This window comes from Nyctereutes procyonoides, unplaced genomic scaffold (assembly GCF_905146905.1).
Source record: "Nyctereutes procyonoides isolate TBG_1078 unplaced genomic scaffold, NYPRO_anot_genome, whole genome shotgun sequence".
In the NCBI taxonomy this organism is placed as follows: domain Eukaryota; kingdom Metazoa; phylum Chordata; class Mammalia; order Carnivora; family Canidae; genus Nyctereutes; species Nyctereutes procyonoides.
In genome coordinates this window covers 16909368-16931840 of record NW_026575130.1, presented here as the reverse complement: position 1 = coordinate 16931840, position 22473 = coordinate 16909368, and the positions used below count along the sequence as shown (strand labels likewise).

Here is a 22473-nt window from a genome sequence, read left to right as displayed (position 1 = left end):
ACGATTAAAAAGTGTATATAAATAGGAAAATATGTAAGACTTGAAGAGCACAGTTAATAAGCTTCATAAAATGAGTGTTCCCTCATTCTCAATTATCTACAAAGAATCTTGTAAGATGATATTTATTTTTATTATGTCTCACAGATATGCCCATAAAACATAATTAAACAGATATTAAAACACTATACCAGTTTACCCAAGTTAAAAAAGTCTTTGGGTTTTTAAACTTTCTTCTTTGGTAATTTTAATTTATAACTTAGTTATTTCATATAAACTTTCTTTTTTTTTTTAAATTTACTTATTTATGCTATTCACACACAGAGAGAGAGAGAGAGACAGAGACACAGGCAGAGGGAGAAGCAGGCTCCATGCACCGGGAGCCCGATATGGGATTCGATCCTGGGTCTCCAGGATCGCGCCCTGAGCCAAAGGCAGGCGCCAAACCGCTGCGCCACCCAGGGATCCCTCATATAAACTTTCAAATGAACTGTTTATAGTATCCCTGTTTCCAATATCTCAATTACTAATTTCTATATTTATGTGTCTTCACTCTCACTCTTAAATTTTTTAAATTTTGCCAGAGGTTAATCTATTTGTTTTTTCAAAGAGTCGGAGGAATGGTCTCAGAACTATTTGTGTCAATTGGCCATTTAAGTTTAATAGTAAAAGACTGGTTAATGATAACAATGCATCATAAAATCTTCAGAAGGAAAGGAGAATGTTTTGTGGACCGTTTGTTTTTGTTTTTGTTTGTGTGCATGTGTGGCACTTTTAAGTTATTGGTTTTTAAAATCAGTACTTTTTAATGGAAACAACTTGACCAAAAATCTGTCACAGAATTTTGAGACCCACTAAAACAAAAGTTTAATGAGAAAAAAAAAAAAGTCAGTGTTTGCCTTGAGCCTCTTTACTATCTTTAGTTATTACTGCTATCATTATTATTTCCCTCTTTCAACTTTGAATTTATTCTGCAGTCTATCTTTTAATTTGTTAAATGCATAGCTCAATAATGATAGAGTTTCTCTAACTTAAGCAATTTAGGCTATAAATTTTCCTTTAAATGTTGCATTAGCTATATTCCACAAGTTTTAATCCATGGTTTAATTAAATTTACTTTCAAATATTTTCTAATTTTCACTTTCTTCTGTGACCAAGTTATTTCGACTTTTTTTTTAAAATTCCCAAACACATTGTTTTTCAAACTTCTTTTATTTTTAAATGATTTAATTGCATTATGGTCAGATAATGTGATCTGTAAAAATGACCAATCATTTAATTTTCTTGAGGGTAGTTTTGATGTTTTGTATATGGTTAATTTTATAAATGTCCCATAGACTTGAAAAGATTGAGAATTTTAAAATTGTTGGACACAAAGTTGCAGATCTATCCATTAGAACAAATGTGTTATTTGTGCTGTTCAATTTCATATATCCTAATTTTTCTTTGTGTTTGATTTATCAATTACAAAGATGTATAATAAAATTTTCCAACTATTAGGGTATCTGTTGTAGTTCTGTGGTTTTTGTAATTTTGTCCATTTTCATACATTTTGAAGTGATGTGTAAACAGTTTAGCATTGTTTAATGAAGTCATGACCAACTTTATCTCTTACACTAGTGTTTACATCTAACACTAAAGAGTAAAGTATTCCTCCCATTCACAAGTTTATTTCCTATGTTAACATATCATTAAAGAAGTTGCCTATTTATGATGTTTGAAATATTTTTTTGTGGACTAATATACAGATACTTTTATGAACATTGCATGGACACTGGAAAACTGCTTTCAGCTGATAGAACTTGGCATATATCAATTATTAATTATAGCATTTACATCTTCTATATATTTATCTTTTATCCATTTGAACTATCATGGGTTAGGAAACATGAGTTAAAGTTTCCTTATACTAATGCATTTCTTAGTATTTCATGTAATTCCCAAAGTTTTTTTCTCAATGAATTTAAATACTATGCTATTTGATATTTAGATATTTACAACTGTCAAATCTTCACTATCGATTGCATTTTTGAACGTTACAACATGCCCTTCTGTTCCTTAAGTAATGTGTTGATCTTTACCCAATGTTAAAATTGTGACTTTTTATTATTAGCCCAATATGCTTTCACTATTCTTTTATTTTCAACACTGCTGAATAACATCATTTAAATAGAACATATATTTAGGTTCTGGGGTTTTTTAAATCCAATTTGGGTGATTTTAGACATTTATAGGAGAGATTTGGTTTTGTGTTTTATATTAGCATTCTGTTTTCGTTGCCTTTTAAAATATTTCATTAAATGATCTGTGATATCCATATTTTGTTTAATGACTGTTCATTTTGGTAATCTACAAAGATCACATTTAAAAAATCTTATGTAGTCTGGATTCCCCAGAAAGCAGAGTCTGAAACAAAGGCTTATATATTTTGGGGGAGGGGCAGACATAGTCAAAAAAGAATGAGAAACGAGGGAAACAAGTCAAGAAGTGAAAAAATGTCAATGAGAAAGTGTTGTGAAATTAGCTGCTGATTGGTTTCAAATAGATTGATTGCTCAACCCTAAGCAAGAGGATAAATGGGCTAACATTCCTATTTCACAAGTGAGACATGAAGACTGACAGAGGTTCATTAAGTTCCCCAAAGTCCTAACAGCAGGTGGCAGTGCCAATATGTAAGCCTTCCTACTAACTTTATTGTCTCTTCATTCTGACACTGCTTCTCTCCTTCACATTTTTGAGGTTCCTACTCTGTGTGTCTGGCTAGGAGCTAGAAAAACACATTAAACATCTCTATGCCAATTGAGATCAAAGTTTAATGAGCACCATAGGCCACTGCTGTCATTAATTCTGATCTCTGCCAGTCTCTTTTCTTCTTTTTACTACTGTAGTCTGTACATGTTCTCGGTACCCTATGGACAATTCTTACCTTTTACCTATATCGTCTGTGAGCCTATCTATAAAGTGAAATGACCTATCACTTTACTTTGTAATGACAATAATTGATGGCTTTCATAATTGTTCATTCACCTTGACATCCTTCAGAATAGCTTCGCTTTTTTCTTTTTTGCTTTTCCAATCTCAATTATTTTCAAATGCTCCAAGATGACAACACATTGATTTCTGGAGAATCAATCCAAAGAATGCTCCTTCCTTTATGAATGAGCTTGATTTGTTAGGACTATAGGTTTTTGAAGAAATGAACTGAGAAAATTTTATTTCAGGAGGCATATTGCCTTTTGATGCATTTATTTAAATACGAGCTGAATTCCCTACCTTAGTTATGTTCCAATACAGTGTTTTTTTCTTTTTTAAAAGATTTTATTTATTTATTCATGAGAGACACAAAGAGAAAAAGAGGCAGAGACACAGGCAGAGGGAGAAGCAGGCTCCATGCAGGGCGCCCAACGCGGGACTCAATCCCGGAACCCCAGGACCACACCCTGGGCTGAAGGCAGCACTAACCGCTGAGCCACCCAGGCTGCCCAATACAGTAGTTTTTAAAATAAGGCATCTCACTCAGTAAGCCAAAACAATGATGAGAGGAAATAATACATTAAAATATGAAAAAAGATTACTATTATTTATTATTATTTTTAAGGATTTTATTTATTCATGAGAGACAGAGAGAGAGAGAGGGAGAAGCAGAGACACAGGCAGAGGGAGAAGCAGGCTCCATGCAGGGAGCCTGACGTGGGACTTGATCCTGGGTCTCCAAGATTACTATTATTTAAAAAAGATTTTTAAATACCTCAGCAATACTTACAATTGCAATTTTGCCCTTTCTGAGAGGGTTGTGAGGTTGTGTCTCCTTCTTGTCATCAACAGCCTAAGATACAGACTTGTATGGATGGAATTGTGCCTACTCAAAAGATATGTTGTTCAAGTCCTAATAATCTCTTATACCTTTAGATGTAACCTTATTTAGAAATAGGATCTTTGCAAAGGTAATCAGGTTAAGATGAGGTCATGCTGGATTATGATGGACACTAACCCAAAGATCTGTATGCTTATAAGAGGGACACAAACACAGACAAGGAAGACTGAGGGCAGAAGCCACGTGATTACAAAGCAGATACTGGAGTGATGCAGCTGAATGCCAAGGAAGAGCAAGGATTGCTGGGAACCACCAAAAGCCAAGAGGCTACAAAGGATTCTTCCCTGTAGCCTTCAGAGTGAATATGATCCACTTTGATTTTAAGCTTTTCACCTCCAGAACTATAAGAGAAATAATGTCTATTGTTTTAAGCCACCTGGCTTGTGGTAATTAGTTATGACAGCCTTAGGAAACTAATACAGGGCTTTCAAAATTAGTGACAATTAAAACTACACAGTGCCTTTAATGACTTTTCTCCCACATTTCAGAATTAACTTGTGCCTCATTCCATATCAAATAATTTAAGTAAAAGGCATAATATAGTTGACCTCTGAAAAAGAAAGGTTTGAAATGCAGGGTCCACTTACATGGGAAATTTTTTCAACATAGTACAGTACTGTAAATTTATTTTCTCTTACAATTTTCTTAACATTTCCTCTAGTTTAAGAATATAGTATATAGTACATATAACATACAAATATGTGTTAATACACTGTTTATATTATCAGTAAGATTTCTGGTCAATAGTAGGCTATTAAGTTTGGGGACAAAGTTACACATGGATTTTCAACTATGTGGGGGGTCGGTACCCCTAACCCCCACACTTTTCAAGGGTCAACTGGATTTCATACTACTGAACCATATTTACTCAGGAAAACCTGAACCTTTGAAAAATACAACTTAATACATAAGCTTTGATCTTCTAGAATTATAGGGGCTTTTCTTTATTTATATACCATGCTCTAAGACCTTATTTTAAATGAATAGCTATAATAGATTACTAAGAATAAAGCAACCAAAAAAGTAAGAGACAGTGAACATCAATACTAAACCTAATGAACTTTCTACCAAATGTGTACATTATCTGAAATGCCAATGAGTGAAAAGAACAAAAACTTTATACAAACTCAGTGAAGGCTTCTGAAATCCTACTTTAGCTGTGACAAAGAACAGTCACTACTTTAAATGTAAACTGCTCTACATTTACCAGTAGAAAATGAAAACATCTCCTTTTAGCCCCATCTTCCTTTGCCAATGTCCTCATACAAATGTTTAGTTACGGATTTTCGCACTTTCTGAAAATCAAATTCTTAGGGTTGTTCGACACAACCATTTATGCAAATAACACAGGTATTTGGCAACTCAGTCCTGTTATTGATAACTGAGAATCATACATGATTGTGGACAGATACAGATATATAGATATATATATACACACACACAATTATATATATATTTTCATACATGCTTATTTACAGAAAGTTATATTAGCTTGCACATTATATGCTAGTAGACAGATGCACATATAATGAAGTTAACTTTATTCACTTTAAGAACAAATATTTTTTAATAAAAGTACATATAGAAGAAAATGATAGCTAAGAGCTATTTCCTTTTAAATTTAAGACAAAATTGATTCTCAACAGCCTTTCAAAATAATCTATCCTGAAAAATTAAATTCTGTAATTTAAATAATTTACCATCATTACTGAAATTAAAATACATTAAGGAGATTCTTTACTCTCCAGTGACTGCTTTAGACCATGAAAGGCATCATAGAGGAGGAACAGAGATGGGCTCCATAGTCCAAAAGAAATAATTTGTTGAGTTTTATCAATCTAATACTTCTTTCTAAAATTAACTATATTCCTTTGAAGTAACTGAGTTGAATTAAAAAAAAAAGCTGCAAATAGGAGGTAACCTCCCATACAGAACATTTTGGTAGACTTACAGGAGATTTATGAATACCTATCTCCACAACTAAGTAGGCAATAAATCAGAAAGATATTTGATATAAACATTAAAAAAAAAAAACCTGAAAGGTCAGAAGGCACATTCTAAAGAATATAATCAAGTAAATAAAAGAGAATGAAAGTTTACCAATAAAGTAAAATTCTCAAGAAACCACTGAGACTTAGAAAACTACTTTAAAAATTAAACATTTAAATTTTATGCAAAAACAAAAAATACTTCTTATAAGGGCTTTTTATCACTTAGCTGTAAAAAAAGTTTTAAAAATTCACTAACAGAAATAAGAGGAAATAAAATTTTCTTCCAATTAGAATATTCTATGAAGCACCTCATTTTCTCCTAAGTTTTCCTTAAACTAAAAAAACAAAAACTAAAATACAAAACAAAAAACAACAATGACATTAGTGTGGTATTGAGTTCACTGTAGATTCACTGCTATTTTCTTTATCCTGCTTTTCTTCTTCGTGGGGTGACTCTAGTTCATTTCTGCTATTGTCCTCCTCACTGGAATCACTGTCCAACCCATCTTCAATCCTGGCAGATTTCAGATCATGTGAAGAACTTTCACAGGCTTTGTCTGTGGGTACAGCTCCTTTCCGTTGGGGCAAGATAGTAAAAAATGCTTCTTGCCAGTCTCTGGTTTCCAGATATTCCAGAATAATCTCAAACACTGCAACAAAGACAAACTCCATGCATTTAGTAGCCAAGGTTCATTACCATGCTGCATTCTATATTTTAAAATACATTGCTTTTGCATTTAGAGTGCTAATATGTCCTAATAACTACTCTGTTCATGTCACTTCCTTCTCCTGTGCCACTGTCAGAGTCAATCTGCCCCAAGGCCCTCTAGGCCTGCTATCCCTTCTCCAGCTTTTCCTCAATTCAGTTCAAGAGCACTCAAAGATTTACCATTATCTTTTGTCAATTAGAATCAACAGGCAGGGAGGGATGACCTTTTTCATGTCCTTCCTATTCTTCTTTATCCCCTTCACTTCTTTATCCTTTACATGCTAACATAAACTAGAAACAAACAGGGATGCCTGGGTGGCTCAGTGGTTGAGCATCTGCCTTTGGCTCAGGGCATGATCCCAGGATCCTGGATCAAGTCCTGCATTGGGCTCCCTGAAGGGAGCCTGCTTCTCCTTCTGCCTATGTCTCTACCTCTCTCTCTCTCGTGAATAAATAGACAAAATCTTAAAAAAAAAACAAAACAAAAAACTAGAAACAAACCAAAAAAGTTAGCATTTATCTCTATTTTTTCTATCTTTCCTATAAAGAGTCACTCACTTTGGGGAGCACACCTTGCCTGCTTTTTTTTTTTTTTTCCTTACATTAGAGGTAAAGAATATAAATGCTGTCTTCAAGGTATTCTCAGTTTAATATATTGCTCAATGGCCTAATTTGTATTACTTTATGGGAAAGTAATTTCTATTATCTATCAAAAGTCTTCGAAGAAGTTCATTCCTTGAATAAGTTTATTTCTGTAATTCCCTAGAGCCTGCTGTAAAGAAAGTGGTTAGTACATAAAGCCCAATAAATAGTTGTATACTAACAAAAATCTCTACTGAAAAAAAATCTTAAAAAGCAAAACTCCAGGCAAAGACTCAGGTCCAAGAATATCTACTACAATGTTATCTAAAATAGCAAAAAAGGAAAAAATTCAATGACAGAAGAATGGTTACATTATTGTATATTCAGATGATGGCGTATTATGTAGCCATTAACAATGATTCAATGATAGAAAAATATAATTATAAATGGGGAGGAAACACCAACATTTATAACATTTTATGCAACAGAGTAAAAATCCAATTATATAACAAATAATATTATATAGGCATAAGAAAAGAACTGGAAGGAAACACATCAAAAAGTTTCTACCAAGTATCTCTAAGTAGTAAAATTAGAGCTTATTTTTCTTTATATTTTTCTACATTTCCAATATTTCTACAATATGCATGTATTATTTCTATATTCAAACAAATGATAAATGATTACATTTTATAATTTTGTCTCCAGCAAGATGCATATTTTCTACTTGCCCAAAAGTAATGTTATTTTTCACATTGTTCACTCCGGTATATTTTCATAATCCCCTTATAGCTTACCATGATTAATTGCCAAAACTTTTCTACTATTCATCTTCACAAAATTTCCAAGGGGAGCTGTGCATGATCAATTCCATGATCTGATGCTTGTTTATATGTGAGTCCCTAAAACAAAGATACTATAACTTGGACTAGAACATTGGTTTATTTTAACTTAAAGTCTATAACAGAATAATTACTTTGTAGAAACGACTTAATTCAGAGAACATTGTCTGACGAAGTGTGTGTGTATTTACCTGCTAATTTGGAAGCGTTCTTTTGATAATAAGTATCATCAGAATCATTTGCTTTAACAAGTTTACAAAGGAGGAAACAAAAGACATGTTTCCTGCCCCATCACAAAGCTCCTCAGTGGAAGAACCATAGGAAAAATCCAACTCATGCCTTTTGACTCAGATAGCTTTTCACCATACCACACTGCCTTTCTCTCAGTTTAAAATACTCAAACTGAATTCCTAGAGAAGCAACATTACCCTTCCCATGAATGTAAAAGACATAAAAATAAAACTATGTTTAATCACATAACATTAAGAGGCACAAATGACAAAGACAAGTAAATGAAAACCTGAATTGAAAAAAATTTTAAATTGCTGACAAATTTTATTTTTCCTATCAATTAAAATATTGAATATAAATTTTCTCCTCAAAATTAAAATCATTAAAGCCTATTCTAAACAGAACTAAAGTAGCCAAAAGACAAAGTACAGGAGAAAGAAGAGCTAGATTTCTTAACCAATAGTTTGCATATTTTAGGGACAAATAATAGACTGAGACAGGTGCTTTTGAAAACAAAATTAATGTAGTTCAGAAAAACATACATCAGAGAAAAAAAATATGATTCCATGCAAATAACAAAATTGTTCCACTAAGAAAAAAAATTTAAAAAGCTACAGATCATTCTGATAAAAACTCCCTAGGATGCTACAGAGCTGCACTGACCAGTTATGGCCACAGGTGTGACTACTTAAGTTTGAACTGCCCAGCAGCCACATGACTACTATAATGGACAAGATGAATATAATGAATATAAATTATTCCACCGTTACAGACAATCTAATTTAGAGTGATGTTATTTAAGAATAATGGATTACTTCATATTCTGCTGACAGTATTTCCTCAGACAATTGGTAAACATGTTTTTACTTGAATTGGGTTGAATTTAGCAGGCTCCAAAGTAGCTGCGAAGTACGAAATAACATTTTCTTTTAGAAAGTTTATTTCTGCAATTTTTCATTCAAATGAGGGTAAGGAGGTGGTGGGAAGAGACAAAAATACATAATATAAAAGAAAACACACCCCATGAAAATTGCGTATTTAAAAACTTGTATAAATTTATCATTTTGGTATCAGTTTTGGTATAAATTTTACCAATGGCCTAGAAATTGATCAGCAGCAGCATCTACCCTCAATATATCATTTAGGCATGTAGGCTCTGGAACAATCTGCTAGTTTCAAATACCTGCTTTTTCACCTACTATTTATTTTAGACTTAGTTTCTCTGTGCCTCCAGTTCATCTGTAAAATGTAGAAAATAACGGCACTGACCTTACTGTTGTAGGGAGGACTAAGCAAATTAGTAATATATGTGAAATGCTTCCTTAGCCAGAAAGGTGGACTGAAATACAGTAGGCACTCGATAAAGATCGACTATCGTTAATACTATTGCTACTGTCAAGAAAATTGGCAAATCCATTTTAAGAATGAGCAAAAGCAAAAATAAAAACTTAAGAGTACCTTGTGATGGTTGTGATCCACTAATCCTCCAATCACATAGGCCTTTGATTCATCTAATTCCTTCAGTACATTAGGTGAGTCTGATGTTAGATAAATCAGGTCTTCTTTCTTTATGAATTCACTATAGTGCTCTGGTTTGATGTGGATATCCTTAAAGACACAAGGAGAAAGATGTTATTAATAGGATTTTGTGAAAATTGGCTAAACATGATTATTTTCTTTTCCATAGACAAAGCCACCCAACAGCGTACGAAAGGAAGTATGGGGGAATATTTTACAATGTATTATTGAGAACCTACTACTTCAACTCGTCATCAGCTCACACCCCAATTACTTAAGTGGCCTCCTACTGTTATTTTCGTCTCAAGGCTCAGATCCCTCCAATTTGCCTCTAGACACTGACGGCAGACTCACTTTCTAAAAACCCTACTTTCAATGTTTTATCTTTACCTGTAGGATAAAACTTAAACCCCTTTCCTGAATATGGCACTAACCTAGCTTTCTAACTTTATCTTTGTTCCAACAAAACAGATACATTTTTTGTCCACATATCTGTTCATACTATTCTCCGACCAAAGAATGCCTTTTCCAATTACTTCCTCTCCATTTGCATGAATCATCAAAAGGAAAAGACTTATAGATTTAATAAATTCCATGCATGTTTCTACAAAGATACACATTTGAAATCTACTCCACCAAAACTATCAGGTCAGAGGTACAAGACTGAATAACAGTTGGCAGTCAAAATTTTGCAAACTACATTGATAGAATAAAGGATGATGCATCGCCAGACTCAGATGGCATTTGCTAATAATTTGTAAAGAATAAAAAATGAAGGAGACACCTCACCTAAAATGCATAACTTACTAGGTAATAAATAGCCACTTTCCTGGAAAATGGTATTAATGGTATTAATTTGATCAATACTTAATCAGAGCCCTAACAGGGACCTGGGTAGAGACTAGTGAACTCATGATTCTCTGGAAAACTGGTGATATAAATAATAAATTCAACCAGACACAAAATAACTGAAAGTATGCCTATACTAACTAATTATATTAATTTCTTAGGAAAACAGGCATGAATATAAAACTTGGTAAATATATTGTACTTTAAAACTTAGGAAAGCTTTTGAAAATGTTTCACACTATAGGCTATTATTAAAAGAAAAGCAGGGGCGCTTGGGTGGTCAGTTAGGCGTCTGACTCTTGATTTCAAATCAGTCATGATCTCAGGGTCATGAGATCAAGCCCCGCATCAGGCTCCATGCTGGGCATGGAGCCACTTAGGATCCTCTATCTCCCTCTGCCTCTCTAAAACAAATAAAAACAAAACAAAAAAATAGATGCAGTTATTATGGGATTAGTGAATGTAAGAGGGTAAATTTGTCACAGTAAGAATCGGCTTTGAGAAAGGAAAAGAAAATAGGACTAACCCAGTACATCTCTGAATAGGGTAAGGTTCTTCAGGGATTAGTTCTAAAGCCAATCTATTAGTCATCTTTCCAAATGAGAATAGTTTAAGTCCAACAGAAAAAAAAAATGTGAGCCACGTATGTAATTTAAAATCTTCCAGTAGACACTTTAAAAAGTGAAAATAGGTGAAATTGATTTTAATACATTGTACCCAACACAATATACCTTACTGGGGTTTATGTTGTTATTACAACATATAATTAATTTTTAAAAAAAATTTCAAGCAGGCATTTTACATTTACATTCTCTCTCTTCGAAATCGAATGTATATTTCACATTTATAGCAGATCTCAATTCAGACCAGTCACATTTCAAGAGTTCAATATTCACATGTGGATAGTGGACACCATATGGGATGGCACAGATTTAGAAAAAATAGAATTTCCAAATTTTAAAGGGACTTCACTCTTATAAATAATGTATCATCAGTTTGCTAGATAAAAATGATATACAGACCTTTAAAATTTTTCCTGTTTTAAAAAATTGTTTTAAAGTTGGTGGTAAAGAAAAAACTAAGAGTTGCTGGAGAGGAGGTGGGTGGGGGATGGGCTAGATGGGTGATGGGCATTAAGAAGAGCACTTGTGGTGATGAGCACTAGGTGCTATATTTAGTGATGAATCGATAAATTACTAAATTCTACACCTGAAACCAATTTTACCATGTTATCTAACTAGAATTTAAATAAAAAATTTAAATAAAAAGATAAAGTTGGTGAAAAATAAGTGAAATTGAATGAGAGCAGCTATAAACAAGCATTTCACTTTATTTGGCCTCTTCTGCTAGTAACATTAGACTCAGTACAGTGATATACAGGGTTTAAAGGCTGTTGACTCTTATATTTATTGGCAGTATGTAGAACTTAGGTAAAAAATTTAAGCATAAAAATACTTGGAATTATGTGAGAATTAATCTATTTTAATTACCTTCCAGTTGACCCATCCTTTGTCATTTTCATCCATGTTCTTTTTCAACTGGCCTCCATGACTTGTCAAGTAAAACTGATAAAGAGATTGGTGGACATGGAAAGAGAGAGCAAATGATTATTAAAATCCAACATTTTATTTCTCTTCTATACTCATCTGATCATCAATGAAACATAAAATATATTCATTCTAGAAAAAAAATTTGAGACATGCTTTACACATAGAAAAATAAATGTGTGGTAGAAGTGACATGTTTGGTGTATTTCATAATACAATACCTCAAGTATTCCATCAACATTTTTTCCCCAGTTTACAAGCAGCTACAATTTGACTTTCCCTTAATGATCACTTTTCTACAAACTCCCTACTTCCATGTCAAGTTTTCATTCAATTTTTTTGCCATCACTGTTTTTTATAAGTCCAAAGTCCTCTTTTTTTTTTTAAGATTTTATTTATTTATTCATGAGAGAGAGAGAGAGAGAGAGGAGAGAGAGAGAGAGAGAGAGGCAGAGACACAGGCAGAGGGAGAAGCAGGCTCCACGCAGGGAGCCTGACGCGGGACTCAATCCCGGGACTCCAGAATCACGCCCTGGGCCAAAGGCAGGCACTAAACCACTGAGCCACCCAGGGATCCCCGTAGTCCAAAGTCTTCATAATTTTCCTTTCATTCTAAACCCTGACACCTATTTCAAGTCTAATCGAGGTTGAGAAGAATATAAAATGTAAAAATATAAAAATACTACCACTTGATATAATGAATATAAATATCTACCCAGAATATATTAAGAGTTTCTGGTTTTTACCATCAGGGAGCCAGTGTTAATTTTTAGGTCACTTAGAATTCAAACAAATTCAATAAGAAAAAAGACCCTATCTACTCTTAACAGCACCAATCAGTCTAAGGAAGTACCTTTCAAAATGATCACAGACTCAAAATCCTTTAGGTAGAAGTAACTAACCAACAGGTACAATGGCATGCATCAAGCTGGGGGCAGTTCCCTCATTTCCTGGGAGGGAAGGAATTGACAGCTGAGAAACTGGTATAAAAATACATACATATCCTTAAATGAAGGTGTTCAACTACACAGGAATGAGGTCAGTGTGTAACAAAACACAATGAGTGTGCAGCATGTGACTAAGATTGACTTGGGAAAAAATGATGAAAATATTTTCTTTTTGTAGCAAATTAAAATACTTTTCAATTAGGCATTTTGTTCTCTAAGGAAAAGCATCTGTAAAATTCTTGTATAGACAACTGGAATTATCTGTGCCTTTTCCCCAGGACGTTTTAAAAGGAAACTGGAAACTGTTTTAAATTCCCCAAACATACCTGCACAGGATGCAGTGCCCGTCGATTTTCTGCATAACATCGCTGAATCTGCTTATGAAGTTTCTTAATGTCCTATAAAAGAGTGCAATTTTTAAAGCAGCATTTTGAAAATCATCTATGGCCCATGCCATAGTCTTAATAGAATAGAATAAGCAGAAGAGAGGGACTAGACAGGTACATTTTCCCCCCCTCTGGCAATAACAGGTTCTTTCTGATATTTTCCATTCAATTTCTGTAAGTACTAACAATAATTACTTTAAGTAAAGTCAATACTCTATAACTGATCAATAATTTCAATTTTGTATCCACTGAAAAGGCTAATTCATGAAAATACTCTCTTAAGAGAAAACAAAAGAAGAAAAACTCTTAGAGCCATACTATTGCTATTTTCATAATTTACTAATGGTTTGTAAAGTAAGTGAAGCATATTCCCTTCACTAAAATTGTTCAGACAACCAGTTTTCTCAAACTACTAAAATAACAAATAATTCTATTAAACTAATTACATTTCTTTCTTACTTTCTTCTTCTGGTTAGGACAAATAGCAAAAACACTCCTGGATCTTTATGATTAAAATGCTGTTACTGAATCAAATAATCTAATTATGGTATCTGTCTCTCTCTTCCATACATAAAAATAGAGCAATTAGCTAGTTTAACTTAGGGAGCATGACCTTGAAAAATTTTAAGATGGACTTTAGTATATAAATTCACATCAAAGTGATATTACCTCTTAAAGCAAGAATTAGTCACCCTACTTTGCCTACAGGATTTTCCTGACAATGATTCATGATACCTTTAATACCATTAGGCTGTCAAAACTGCAGTCAATGATAAGGCGGAGTGTGCTGTGAACAACATCCCTTCGGATACGTTTTCTGTCATTTCCATCTAAGTTTGATTCCAGTTGACACTGTCGCTCTAATTGTTTTCTTTTGCGTTTTTCCTTTCGCTTTTGTCTAAAATCAGGAATTGAAACTCTTTGTTATTTACATACTCAGATATTTACAAGACTCTTCTAAATAGACAAAAAAATAATTTTTTTTTTTTAATTAGCAGGCTGAACCACATCAAACTACCACTTCTGTGGGTCAAATATCAGTAATTTTATATGGTCCATCTAAAAGCTTTAGGTAGAAAGAAAATGATTTTGCAAAAACATAGTATTTTCTACACAAACCCTGATGACTATTAATTTCATTTATTATTGCTATTACCCCATACTAAGGCTTTATGAAATACTGAATTTTAGACTTAAAGAATTTTTATTTTTATCATTCATCTCCTACATGATTTTCAAATGACATTAGAATATAAAAGAAGCAAAGTAAAAGTGTTTTTTAAAAAAACATACATTTTCTATAATCTACATCAACTATAGTTTATTTCTCCTCAATATGTTGGCATTATACAATAATAGCTTCAGTTTAACTGCTCTCACCAAAACAATGGTTTTTCTAGCAAAATCAATGTTAGGCTCAAATTTGATCTGAGGTGGTTATTTCTGTTCTATATCTAGGACATGGATGCTAACTATATCCCTTATCTAAGTCAGTTATTTCAGAAACTGTGCTGCTACTCACAATAGGTTCTGGGTGAGAAAAAGTGTAGTGTAAATCCACCTAGACTGAATAAATACAGTTTTAACATCCAATTGACAGTGCTAGCTAACAACATACATAGCCCAAATTTTAATTAACACAATTACTTCTGATGTGGCTATACAAAGTTCAACACTCCTGAATGGGGTAGCATATATGTGTTTTGAAACATACTTGCGGAGTTCTCGTTGTTCTTCCCACTGTTTCTGTTTAATTAGCTTCTTCATCTGTCGTTTAGATATTGGTTCAAACCGTTCACCTAATCTTGGCTTCTGGCTCTTCTCTTGATCTTCACTTAAACTTTGCTTTCTTTCAACATTAGAAGACTCAATAAATGCTGGCAACATTTCAGAGGACATTATTTGATGCCTCTGAAAAAATTGAAAAGCAACTTTTAACATGAACAGGTAAGTTAAACACACACACACACACACACACACACACACACGCATGCAAAAAGTAAAAAAAAAAAAAGACCAATAGATGTGATTAAGATTAAAATTAAATCCTATCAACAAATAAAAATATAAATTTATATAATTTAATGTCATTTACTGGAAAAAAATCATCATTTGACTAAATAGGGTGTTTTTGCATATACTATTAGCAGTCACAATTTTTCCAGGTTACACAGAGCTTTAAAATGTCATGATACCCTTTGACCCAATAACTTATTTCCTCACAATAAATCCCTGTAAATGAATCAGAGATATATACAAAATTAATGCAAAAAGATATATGTACTGCAGTATATAATTTTTAACAATGAAAAATTAGACTACTTGAATGTCAGCAGAAGGTAGGTGTAAATAAATTACAATTCATCCGTAACATGGGTTGGGAATACTAAGCATCCAGTAAAAATCATATTTCCTAAAATTATTTAGTGATAAAGGGAAATGGTTATGCTAACTAAAAATAAAAACAGAAAACAATATATATTATGTCCAACTTTGTTTTAAAAAGAATATGTACACATAAGCATATGTAATTCTTACTCATGACTCTTCTTGAACTTTCTGTATTTTATATAATGAAAATATATTGTTTTGTAAAAGAAAAAATACTTTTAAAAAAGTGATAGGAAGCATCTTTTTTTTTTTTGGAAGCATCTTTTTTTTTTTTAAGCTGTCATTAATGCTACAGTACAAGAGAAATGTTACTTTTATTATCTGAGTGTATACTCAGAAATGATTTTTGACAAAAGATATGCTATAGATTTATATATTTTGGACAATGAAAAAAACAAATTTGGCTTCCTCTCAGTATATTTCACTGTAATATGTAATTATAAATATCCACATTATGATGGCTATAAAATAAAATACATAAGCTGATCTTAAAATTAGTCATGAAATGTGTAGGACCATCTCAAACATATTTAATTGGATTAACTACCCAAAACTTTATTGTCTAGAACTAAACTTACCTTTGGATTAGGAAAGGGCTAAAAATACTGATTTCTTTTGTCTTGAATAGATTAATAACACTACAACTTAAAAATTTACTGATTTTTCCCAGCAAAGTCTAAGCATGAAGCTTGCAAATGTTCTATTGGCTTTAAAAAAAATTCTGTGCTTCTCCCTTCTTAAAGAGATAGCTAACAAGTCTGTGCAGAGAAGCTAACATCTAAGAAAAAAAATCTCAACAATTCAGATAATGGAAAGGACAAAACCTTGCAGAACATAATTTAAGCAGTAGTTTTATTATATGATTTTTGCTTTCTTTAAAAGTGTAATGTAACAGGCAGGATACAGAGGGATAACTAAGCAAACACAAAGTTTACCAAATTTAACTGAAAGATGAATCTTACGATGTGTGTTTTGGTAGCTACACAAAAGTCCTGGCATTTTGCTAGGTCACATATTATGAGGGGGAAAGAACCATCTAGCAATCTAAGAGTTCACAAATTTTCCTTATACCATTAACCAAACAGTATTCTTAGTTTGGGGAAAATATCTCCTAGAAATGACAATTTGATTTTACACTGGAAACTGCCTATGGGCACAGATGATGTCTGCTTTTGCCTAACATTATATTGCCACATTACATTACTAACATAGTACCTGGCGCTTAGTAGATGCTTATTATATATTTGTGGAATAAATGAGTGATTACAACAGATTTTAGAAAGTAATGAAAGTGGTTATAGCAAACCTTTATTAATTCTTACTGGGCTAAAAAGTATTATCTAATTTAATCCTTAAAATAATCCTATGAGGTTAGACAGCATCATGTCTACTTTACAAAGAAAGAAGGCACTGTGAGATAAAAATAACTTGCCCCAAATTACAAAAGTAGTAATTAATCCCTAAAAACAGGCACCTAGAACAAATCTCGGACAAAGGAGGTCCTCAAAATACTTGCTGAGTGAAAAGACAAATGAAGTGATGGAGCTAAGATTCAAACCCAGGTTCAACTCTACTCTCCCCTAGACATCCAAAATCTTATTTAGAATATGAGGGTTTCCAAAGAATGTAAAAGGGCTGTGTTTACCCCTGATGTTGGAGATTCAGAGAACACTGTGTCACTCAGAAGAAAAAATAGCTCCGGTTCTATTCCTATGCTACTGAATACAAAAATGGGACAGACTTCCTAGAGATAGTTGCCAAAAGTTCATGTTTTGAGGCATCCTCTCAATCGTAAAATACATGACAACAGTAGATAAAATCCAAAAGGAAACAAAAAAAGGTATAGCCTCTCTCAAAACCAAAAACAAGAACTAAAATAGGTACTATTCCTGCTGAGTCGGCCATGTAAAGGCAGCGGGATGGGGGTGGGGGGTTTCCTCCTAGCTTTAAAGAGGATGGAAGAGGGGCAGCAGCCCAGGTGGCTCAGTGGTTTAGCGCCGCCTTCGGCCTGGGGCCTTGGAGACCCGGGATCCAGTCCCACGTCGGGCTCCCTGCATGGAGCCTGCTTCTCCCTCTGCCTGTGTCTCTGCCTCTCTCTCTATCTCTCATGAATAAATAAATAAAAGCTTAAAAAATAAAAAAAAAAGAGGATGGAAGATAGCAGACAGGTTTAAAAAATATATTTCTTTAAAGATTTATTTGAGACAGAGGGAGAGAGAGAAGCTACATGGGGGACAGGGTGGGGAGGGGGGCAGGGCAGGGAGAGGGACAGAGGGAAAGGGAGAGAAATAAGTTCCTGGCTAAGCGTGGAGCCTTATGCACAGCTCAATCTCCCAACCTTGAGATCATGACCTGAGCCAAAATCAAGCATCGGATACTGAACAGACTGAGCCCCTCCCATTCCAGGTGCCCTTAGCAGAGGGTTTAAGATGAACCCTTAAACTAATGTTGTGGGGGGGAGGCTCCCCTTTCCATGAAGAAAGTCTGAAAACAGGTGAAATTGAGACTAGTGGCTTATACCACACTGGTCACCTGGGGAAACCTGAAGGAAGCGGACACAGCTTCTCAGTTACAAGGGCCAAACCAGAAGATGACATATGAACTTAGAAGACTACAGGACTAGAATTCTGAATCATCTATGTAAGCTGTGTTGTGGAATGAAGCACGTAACAGGGCCCTGGGTAAGAGCATCTACACAATCAGCAGCAGATAGATGGTTTGGAGAGAGGAAGTGATAATTTCATCAGAGGACCATGCAAAGTTACAAAAAAGACAGAAATGAGAAAAACCCAAAAAACCAACAATCAGGAGATAAGTTCACTCTACACAAACTGAAAACAATAGGGACACTTGGATGGCTTAGCGGTTTTGCGCCTGCCTTCAGCCCAGGGTGTGATCCTGGAGCCCCGGGATCGAGTCCCACATCGGGCTCCCTGCATGGAGCCTACTTCTCCCTCTGCCTCTGTCTCTGCCTCTCTCTCTGTCTCTCCCGAATAAAATCTTAAAAAAAAAAAAATCACTTTTATTTTACTTCCTTTACATACATAGAACATTAAATAGAAGTCAGCAATGCATATATGCAAAACAGTACATGGGAGAGAAAACAAGTTAAGCCTATTTACCACGCTAAGTGTGTAAACTTAGAAGCACAATTAAAATTCACAGGAAACAAAAAACTGCTGTCTTCATAAAACAATGCCTAATATTCCAAAAGGGAACACTTCCGTTCATCAGTGGCATCGTATTTTGCTAGTTCTTTATTCTGTCAAAAAACTTCCAGTGTTGATTGGCTCTATAATGTGAAAATAAAAAAAAAAAAAAAAAAGCAATATAGAAATGTCTTACAACTCGTGTACACCAGGGGGAGCTTTGGCCTTTCCTATCTAAAAAGTCTAAGTCAAATTTAACTTGGCTTATCACTGCATACTAATGTTTTTAAACAGCCTATCAAATGCAAGGAAAGGTCATGAGCTAGCTGACATTTTCATCATTTTAAAAGCTATTTCCAATTAAGAAAATGCCCTGCAGCAAGTGAATTTTTTGAGCTCTGATAAGCTAGATACTAGCTTGAGAGTCAATATATTACTGCTTACATCACACTTTACATACAAAAGGTATGTACCAACTCCCACTTGCTATACCATTCAACAAGCATTTCACTAGCTTGTTCAGACTACCTGAAGCAAAATGTGGCATTCTCTTTTACTAGGTATACTTTGCTTTTTTAAAGTTTTTGCCACGGTGTAAACTCCGCAACGGTTTTGTGTTCCTCCCTCACATGCAGTGACACGGTCCATTTTCACTTATTCAACCATGTTCAACAAATACTTAAGAACATTATTTTGTAGCAATTATAGAAATATCTGTTATGAAATTTAACACAGAATTTTTTGCAAGGTTGGTCAATTTAGTCACAGAAACAGGCTATCAGGTGGTCTGATAAAACCAATACTGGATAAAGGCGACTAAGGTCATTTGGTGTGACACAAGTTTAAAAAAAAAAAAAAGAGGCATCTCAATCTTCCCTGTATTTGCAGTTCTCAGCACAGCTTCCAGCAGGGAACACACACATACATCAGTGAATAGCCAAAACAAAACAAAACAAAACAAAACAAAAAAACCCTCGACTTTTATGATATGGGTTAGGCTAAATAGTCTTCATAATTTATGACAGAGCCTCCCTTCCTGAAGGATGCAAACGAATGTTGGAATAACTGCAAAATGGAATTAAGTGACCTGACTTAATTAAGGGAAAGAAAGAAAACAAAAACAAAAAACAAAAACCTTTTTAAAAGGCGCCGGCCCAGTCCTGCAGTATGGGAAGCGCCTGATTCAGCCGTCAGGCCCCGTGGGAGGATTGGGCTGGGATGGGGAGATGGGGAAGAATGAAAAACAACCAAAACAAAAAGGGAGAAAGTCGTCTGTTGCTACCCTCTGTATAGCTCTAGAAAAACTGCCGAGTTTTAACACTTTAAACATTTCACTGAAATCAACGCCTCAGTCCTCCTTAAAAACTATCCCCGGCTCACCACCACGGGGCCTGCAGCGCCTGCAGCACCCTTCGGCTGGCCTCTACGGTACACAGCGCCCAGCCAGCCCCTCGTCGGAGAAAGGAGAGGAGGCCGACGGGAAAAGCTAAAGCGGCTGCTCACGGTCTCTCGCCACCAAGTGGCAGAACCACAGCTCGTCTTCCAGCCTCTCAGAGTCTAGATTTCCCTCTCCCTTCATTATTTGGAAACTCACACTCTTCATACACTAGGGACCGGATCCCGACCCCCAAACAAACGTCGACCGGAGGCGCCCCCACGGCGGGTGGGTAGGGCCTCGCCCCACTCTCCCCTCCAGGCACCCGCCTACGCACGCACTGGAGGAGGGATTAAACCGCAGCCAGCCAATCAGGGAGCTGCTTGGCGCCGGGGACGCGCCCTATCTGACATCACTTCCTTTGCGAACTGGGTCGCGCCGCTTCCACAGCCCCACTCCCCTGTCCCCCGGAAGCCGTGTTGCTAGTCGAGGCTGGCACTTGCAAGAGCCTCTTTTGCGCCCAGAGAAGACCAGAGAGTAGGCAAACGCCAGCGGCAGTGCCAGGTGACTTACCGAGCTGAGGAGTTGTCAGGGAACTGAGAGCACCAACACAGAGCCTTCTCCTAGTGGTCTCGCTACGGCTCACGAATCTTCCCTAGGAAACTTCAACTCCCAGAGGCAGGGACGGTAGCTACGCGTAGGAGACGGCGACGCTTACGCCTTTACGTCATCGAACTGCGCCACGTTTGGACCCGCAGTGGAAGAAAGGGGAGGGAGTTCATGTTGGGCGGAGTTGGAGTTTTTGGAGTGGGGGTGAGGGGTGGTTACAGTGATGTCTGTTTTTCCACCTCCGAGCAAGTGTGTACTTGCAGGCATGTGTTCATTTATATCTTCCTTTGGGGCCGAGGGCGGTGTTAAGACATACTTACTCTTGAAAATGTTTAATTCGAGACGACGGTGGAGGGCTCTTTAATTCTCTACCGAAGATGAAAGGAAAGCATAGCTATGCCTAAACTATAATGTGTGCAGAAGAAAGTTGTCGGTATCACACGGTTTCACGCGACTCAAATGAAAAATCGAATTTTAAGAAGGAGTCAAACTCCCAATAAGATGCACTTGAGGGATCCCTGGGTGGCGCAGCGGTTTGGCGCCTGCCTTTGGCCCAGGGCGCGATCCTGGAGACCCGGGATCGAATCCCACGTCGGGCTCCCGGTGCATGGAGCCTGCTTCTCCCTCTGCCTGTGTCTCTGCCTCTCTCTCTTTCTCTCTCTGTGACTATCATAAATAAATAAAAATTAAAAAAAAAGATGCACTTGAATCTAGGCTGCTTAAACGTCTTTATTAAAATTATAGTCCTAAATCGTATTAGCCATTCATTCCTTGAACTATTTTTCCTATGCTACTTTGCAAAACATCATGTGACATTTCATTGTTCATAATACATGACCCTATATGATCTTTTTGCTATATATAGACCAAGTCAACTGAGGGACAACTGAAACATAATCTAGTAGACTGTCGTTTTCTATTTAGCTTTTGTTTTGGCCTACTTCTAATAGGTAATTACTACAGAATTTGAAGATAAGAATGAGATTTGAGTGGATGAATTAGAAGACTGCCACACTGGTACGGGAAGAATTGTGAAGTAAATTACTCCTGGTATTTGAAAACATATTTGAGCCTGTTTAAAGGTTTTAATAAACAGAAAATTAAATGCAGGATTTGAGTTCTCTAGTCAGAAAACTGAAATCATTTTTGCTTTAAACCCTCAAATTTTACTTGAAAAGCTGTGTCAGCTATAACATTGTTGTGGGTCACTCCCTATTTCTTCCTCGTCTTAAATCTAAAGGATCTCCTGACTAAACACTGACAACAAAGTCTGGATCCATTTCTGATGTTAGTAGGGCATCTTTTTTTCCAGCTGCCTCTATATCAGGCTAAAGAGTAGCTGAGGGAGGATTAGTAATTGGATATGTAGCCCTTCACATGTAGGTCATTAAACTCAAGCTGGCATAGTGACATGCCATATTTTTCAGCAGCTGTTCAGTGCCTCTCAGGATTCTGATTATGAGTAATTACATATTT

General features: G+C 35.4%; 1 protein-coding gene across 1 annotated transcript; it reads right to left on the bottom strand.

Annotated features, from left to right (window-relative positions):
- Positions 1-4308: 4308 nt before the first annotated feature.
- On the bottom strand, positions 4309-20698 carry TRMT10A (tRNA methyltransferase 10A). The gene is given in 9 exon segments (XM_055342536.1): positions 4309-6512; positions 7951-8007; positions 8010-8055; positions 9685-9834; positions 12084-12158; positions 13414-13485; positions 14209-14371; positions 15188-15384; positions 20608-20698. Coding segments are annotated over 9 exon segments (1038 nt in total). The 5' UTR covers positions 20617-20698; the 3' UTR covers positions 4309-6243.
- Between the last annotated feature and the right edge of the window lie 1775 nt (positions 20699-22473).